This window comes from Atractosteus spatula, chromosome 18 (genome assembly GCF_055471065.1).
Source record: "Atractosteus spatula isolate fAtrSpa1 chromosome 18, fAtrSpa1.hap1, whole genome shotgun sequence".
Taxonomy (NCBI): Eukaryota; Metazoa; Chordata; class Actinopteri; order Semionotiformes; family Lepisosteidae; genus Atractosteus; species Atractosteus spatula.
This window is the reverse complement of record NC_142723.1, coordinates 7,744,765-7,751,454: the sequence shown is the minus strand read 5'-3', so window position 1 is coordinate 7,751,454 and position 6,690 is coordinate 7,744,765. Positions and strand designations below refer to the sequence as shown.

At 40.5% G+C, this 6,690-nt stretch overlaps 1 protein-coding gene across 2 annotated transcripts; it reads left to right on the top strand.

Annotated features, from left to right (window-relative positions):
* The first annotated feature begins 921 nt into the window (after positions 1 to 921).
* Positions 922 to 6,460, top strand: kpna7 (karyopherin alpha 7 (importin alpha 8)). 2 transcript variants are annotated; one of them, XM_088936665.1, is made up of 10 exons: positions 922 to 984; positions 1,138 to 1,278; positions 1,823 to 1,908; positions 2,805 to 3,073; positions 3,400 to 3,482; positions 3,611 to 3,874; positions 4,233 to 4,466; positions 4,899 to 5,081; positions 5,440 to 5,586; positions 6,371 to 6,460. In XM_088936665.1, exons 1-10 carry the CDS (start codon positions 922 to 924, stop codon positions 6,458 to 6,460), a joined length of 1,560 nt encoding a protein of 519 aa, XP_088792791.1. The 2 variants fall into 2 exon arrangements, with proteins under 2 accessions (XP_088792791.1, XP_088792792.1); XM_088936666.1 differs by having other exon boundaries at positions 1,138 to 1,288; positions 1,833 to 1,908; positions 6,374 to 6,460.
* Positions 6,461 to 6,690: the final 230 nt, after the last annotated feature.

Here is a 6,690-nt window from a genome sequence, read left to right as displayed (position 1 = left end):
TTCAAAGGTAACAAAACTCCCATATGGATAAATCCATAAATCAATGCTTAAAAGTCATAAACAGCATCTTTTTCAACTACAGTGATGAATATGTTTGATTTAAATCTTAAGGTAATAATATAAATACATCGTATATTGTTTTATACATAATACCGTTTATAAGAATAGTTCATTTTGAAATACTGTATGGTGCTGTTGTTAGGTGTTTTGTCTTTCGTGTTTTAAAAACAAACATAACGTAAGTTTCAGTTTAGAATATAGTAGCGTTATTTTAGAAGTGATTATTTCGACAAACACTTTTTTAAAATACAACTAGTATTAGCATCCTATTAGAATGGGAGTGGCTTCTTTCAAACAGAAGAGAAAAATCCCACCTGTTACGATTTTGGTGCTCATCACCTGCATATATAAACACACAAACAAAAAATGGTGATAGTTGAATTTTGATCAGAGTGGATAGACCTTGAATAGTTTGGAAAATAGCTGAGGTAGATTAGCGTTCTATGTAAGATAAAATTACAATTTAAGAAGGTTTAATTTAAGTAAAGAGCCGTAACTTGACCTACTTAGGCAGCAATTCACATGTCTCAGTGCGTTATTGGATTTAGAATTGGGGGAAAAAAAGTCCGGTTTCTTTCGGTTACAGCTTTGCGTTGTGTATATTTCAGCAACTGTACAGTACTTGTTTCGGTATTAAGGACTAGCGAGACGAATTCACTGAAGGTTTATTTTTTTAGTTTCGTAACAAAAAAACTAGACCTTCATTTAATGCCGGTGTGTCACGCTAATGAATTGTTCGAGGCCAATTGTTGTAGGCTTTTTTTAATCGTAGTCTACAAGTACTGGGTATAACTGGGTATAACTGTGTATAAGTAGCTCTTCTGTGAATTTAGGTTTTCACCATTTATTTCAGGAGCCGAAATGCCCACGTACGAAGAAGACGAGCGACTTGCTAAATTCAAAAATAAAGGCAAAGACCCTGCGGTGAGTTGCAAGATCTCGGCTTCGATGAGTCGTTGAGAGCGTTTTCTTCTAAGCGGAGGAAGCAGTTGATTTTCACTTTTACAGGCTCTTGAATGTTTATTTAATATTCAGTTTTCTCAGTGTGTGCATATATTTATTTTAATTTTAAAACAGAAACTCAGGCGACAGAGGATAGAAGCTAGTATTGAACTCCGGAAAGCCCAGAGGAACGAGAATATCTTGAAGAGGAGAAATGTTTCTTCACTGCCGAATGATGAACCGCTTTCTCCAGAACTCAAGTGTCCGAATCCGCAGGTAACTTTATGCATTGTAATAAAGTTGCAGCTGAAGTAAGAGCTCTTAAAATGTTTATACCAGGGGTTTCCAGTCCTAGTCCTGTAGGATCTCTAAAACGGCAGCACCCGAGGAACTGGAAGAAGCTGTTAAATTGATTTAAGCTCATTAAATGATTTGAAATGAAAACCCACAGACATGCCCTTCAGTACCAAGATTAAACAGCCCTGGTTTCAACAGATGTCATCTGTTGAACAACATCTATTGTATACATCATTCAGCTGCACTTTTTTCCTCTGCTGTGATGAAAGTGAAGCGATTCCACTTCAGGGTAATTTCAGGCAAAGGTCTGCCTGATTCTCTGGTTTCACTGCCCTCACAATGACCGCAGGCTGGTTATACTTGGTGCACTGTCATCTGAAAGGCAGGAGATTAATTGGCATGCAGTTTCATGTTAGTGAGTTCTTAGTGTAATCCCTTCAGCAGAAGGTAGTCCCAAAGCTGGGTGAAGCCAGTTTTTATGTGATGGTCTAATCCAATAGTGACAACTTGGTTTCTTCCTTAGTCTATTGCAGCCACCCTTCAAGAGATTGTCAGCTGCGTTAACAGTGACTGTAAAGAACGACAAACCCGAGGGACTCAGGCGGCAAGGTACTGCCTAAATCTGTAACATAACCAGCTGAGGTCCACAGTGGGATTGTGGGATTTTTCTAACTGAAGCCAAACTGCAAAGTGGTCATCTCTGATGGTACAGTAGTTGCCATTTGGGTATGAAATGTCCAGGGCTGTGGTTCCTGAGCCTGGTTTTGAGGGTACACTCTGCTGGCTCCCACCTGAGCTCTAAAACTCCAGTGCCATTTGTTCAGATATTTAAGTTGTTAAGCAAGCAAGCAAGCAAGCAGATCAACTAACTTTCTTCAGCCCAGAGTGTCCAAAATATCCTGCTTCAAGGACTGTTTGCAACAACTTCAACATACAGAGCTTTTTGAAGCCTCCCCTCAGCTTGCTGGCAATAGCTCTAACTAGTTTATAAGTTGTACCAGACAATTCTCATGCATTACCTAAACTTTCAGGCAACATCTGAGTGAGGGCATTTCTGAAAGTCGGAAATAGGTGCAGAGTTGATGGCAATTACAAATCCTGTCTGACCTTTAGAACTTAAATCAAACTTGCAAAACTTGGGATCCTTAGCGATCATACTACACTGGCATTCATCGTATGGAAATGCATTTTCAGGACTTTTTTTCCTCAAAGATTTACATCCTAAAATGCATTAAGTAAAGAGACCCTTCACTTTTTGCCTTGGCAATTCTAAATCCTTATTGCCTTTTTGACAAAACTGTGCAAGTAATTAGCCAAGATCTAGCCAGGCTAGATCTTGCTTCTGTGCATTTCACATTCAAGATGAAGTTTGCAACAAGCTACTCCTCAATTCAAATGATTTTGAAACTACTATTTTACTGACCTTTCTCTCCCCATATGATCATATGTGCATTTTACGGTATGCTGTAATCTTGACTGTCAAGTTAATGTTTCCCTCCCAATAGGAAACTCCTCTCCCAAGAGAAATCCCCACCCCTGCAGGAGGTCATTGACATGGGACTGATTGATTGCTTTGTGGAGTTTCTGGGCAGGGATGATGAGCCTGCTCTTCAGTTTGAGGCAGCCTGGGCCCTTACCAATATTGCCTCTGGTACCTCATGGCACACACAGCAGGTTGTGGAGCATGGTGCTATACCTAAATTCATTTCCCTCCTGTCTTCACCATTATTGCACATCAGTGAGCAGGCAGTGTGGGCCTTGGGAAATATTGCAGGTACTTTTATTACCACTCACTGTTTGAAACAAATTGCGCATGAAATCAAAATGAGTTTTTAGGACAGACTGTTAATTTAGAATTTTAGCAGCCTACTTGGTTTTTTTTTTTGGGGGGGAATGCATAACAAGGGTACCTTAAAATTCAGATCTTTGAGGGCCCCAGAGTAGCTGGTTTTTCTAGATGGTGTTAGCTTTAACCAGTTAACCTTAATTTGATCAAATTGTAGTCTATCATTGGGCTTATTGTAGATGGAAATAATTGCTTTATCGGGTCTTAAGTCTTTTGTCTTTGACGGGTAATGCAATGAACCTTTTTTGTTCCAGGTGATGGTCCAGCATATCGTGATGCTCTCATTAACTGCAACGTTATCCCTGCCTTGCTTGTGAAAGTGACACCTGACACCCCAGTAAGCACTTCTCACTTTGCACTCTGTAATGGATCGCTGTCAGGGCCATGGGTCATGTTCATGTTACTGAATATTTTTTACTTGCCTCTTGCATTTCCCCAAACCACCAGAATCTCTTGTTTTGGCAGATTGGGTACCTGCGCAACCTGACCTGGACCTTGTCAAACCTATGCAGGAACAAGAACCCTTACCCTCCTCTGTCTGCGGTGCAGCAGGTCCTGCCCACACTGATGCAGCTACTTCATCACGAGGACAAGGAAATCCTGTCTGATGCTTGCTGGGCCATGTCCTATCTCACTGATGGGTCAAATGACCGGATTGATGTAGTGGTGAAGACTGGCATTGTACCAAGACTTGTGGCCCTGATGGGGTTCAAAGAACTATCAGTTCTGGTAAATACCATTTGTATTTAGTCATGATGGGAAGAGCCTCGTGCTGCTTGTGAAGAGATCCAACCCATATTCATTTGTAATGTTGCTCCAAACTATCTTAATGCATTTTAGGAAGAAAAGAGAAAAATCTAGGAGTGGAGATGTACAGAGAGGAAGGTCTGACTGATTTGTCTCCGTACAGCTCCAGTTTTGCAATTGCTAATCATTGATGTTCCATGTACTGTATAATATTCATTGATTATTGGTGTTCCTAATGAGTAGCGATTAGAGAAAGGAGTCAAATATGCCTCTTCCAAAATAATGCCTTTCAAACAGCTTGGATATTAGGTCTAGTTCTGAAAGTACAAATTCTTTGTAGACCCCAGCTCTCCGGTGCATTGGGAATATTGTAACTGGAACAGATGTGCAAACTCAGACTGCCATAGATGCAGGCGTGCTGTCTGTCCTGCCTCAGCTTCTGCGTCACCCAAAACCCTCTGTGCAGAAGGAAGCTGCCTGGACTGTGTCCAATATTGCAGCTGGACCTTCACCACAAATCCAGCAGCTCATAACGTGTGGCCTTCTCCCACCCCTCATTGATCTCCTCAGAAATGTAAGTGCAAAGCATGTTCTGAATTTGCATAATTGGTTATGTACATAATTTTGCCTTCACCCTTATTGATACCCCAGTGTTTCCCTTTTAACTGTTTGGTATGAAGTGCCAGCAGGTGGCAGCATTCAGTCAAGGATCGTTTGGTGAATATACTTTGGCAAAATTGTTGTAAAACTATAGGTGTTAATACAGCTATAGCATGCATATAAAATCTTCCTGCTTCAAGAAATGGGACTTTGGGCTAGTTTTTTCAATGCAAAACATTCTTTACCAGCCCATAAGGTTAATGGGTTCTACCAGCTTGTGCTTCTTATGGAATTTTAGAGAATCTGTGGACATTAATGTAGATTAATTCTGAATTTTGCAAGTGTAAATTACTCTAAATGCACACAGGTGATGATAAAAATGGCCAACTAACCATATGCTCTTCAGGGGGACTTCAAATCCCAGCGTGAGGCTGTGTGGGCCATCACCAACTACACGAGTGGAGGCACTGTGGATCAAGTTGTCCACCTTGTCCAGAGTGGGGGTTTAGAGGCCCTTTTGCATCTGCTGCAGATCAAAGACAGCCGAACCATCCTGGTCATCCTTGATGCCATCAGCAACATCTTTCTGGTAGGCAATTTTTTGAGGAGAAAGCTCCAGAGTACTTAGGCCAGGCCCTTGGTATTAAACCTCGGAGTGTGTTCCTCCTAGACTTAAGGAACACAAACGAGACATGAAGGTGTTGTGTGCAATAGGGCATAGATGCAATCTCATTGCTTGGAGAAAGCAGCTTGATCTTTTGGGTGATTTTAAGAATTTACACCTTATGTCAGTTAAGTGATGCTTAATATATCAGGAAGTGAAAGCTTTTGGTGATGGATGATTGGGGAAAATACTGCCCTGTCTAACTTAAAAAGCTCTAAATGTTTTGGGGTTTTTTCCGATGCGAGACTGCAGTTTTGCTACTTTTGGAACTGCTCCGTTGCAGGCCTCAGAGAAGCTGGGGGAAACGGAGAAGCTGTGCCTGCTAGTGGAGGAACTGGGAGGGCTTGACAGGATAGAGCTGCTGCAGAACCACGAGAATGATTCTGTGTATCGAGCAGCACAGGCACTGATAGAGAAGTACTTTAATGAGGTGAGTCTTGTCAAAAGCTACCTTCCTGCATTGCTCACAATTCCATTTTATGTAATGTATGGCTTTATCAGAGGTGCAGCATATTGAAAAGGGGCAGATAATTACTTTGTCCTTGGGGAGGGAGCAAGAGACCCTAACTGATACTCTACATAATGTACTTTTTGATTTTCCTTAATTTGCAAGGAAATGTATGTAGATTTTTGCATTTAATTTTGCCTGAAATATCAAAACCTTTGTTCCAATGTAGTGGCTATTAAAGATGCTCCTAACAGGATTATTTTGAACCCCAAAAGCCAGCTTTATATTCTTCAAAGTCTGCAGAAGGATCTAACTGTAATAAACACCTGCCTTCTTAATGAGCATGTGTGGTTTCCTCTAGAGAGAGGCAAGTCCTAACCCCAGACATGCTTAGTCCTTTTGTCTACTTGGAATGTGGTTATAATCCACACATGGATTACTGCATTGAATCAGCACATTTGAGTGATTTGCACTATTTAAAGGATTGTTTACATGATCAGATTAATGAAAACTGTCTGAGACTATAATCTTAGAAATGGAAAATGTCAAAACCTAAAAGACTGCATATACAAAAATTGTATAGGGCTAAAAACTTATGGGTGTCAGTCGTCTCGACCAGTCATGCAAGGATGATTATAATTGGGTAACATGCTAGAGGGCCTTGGAATATTGTGACTGTATAGAACATTGTGAAATGTTGACCTGCGGATTAAACCTTTCCTTCTGCCGTGACCCATTTCTCATCTTGTGAAAATCTTAAACCTAGGAGTCAGATGTGGAATGCCTGAAAACGGAAGCCACCAAAAGCAGTTACATTTTCCAGCCACAGGAGGTGGACAAAAAATTTAGTTTCTGAACTTCACCATTCAGAACCTTAAGCTATTTTCCTCTTAAATGGCATTGGGGGGGGAAAAAAATGTGTAGAACAAGTTGTTTTTTTTTTTACTCTTCATATCTTTGTATTGTGTGAATTATTGCATTCTAAGTAAACAGATAATAAAGTATTTTTGAAATGCATGTTTAACAGTATCGAGTGTTTCTAAATCTAAATCCTGTCTTTACTTGTCCGCATGAAAACCTAGTATC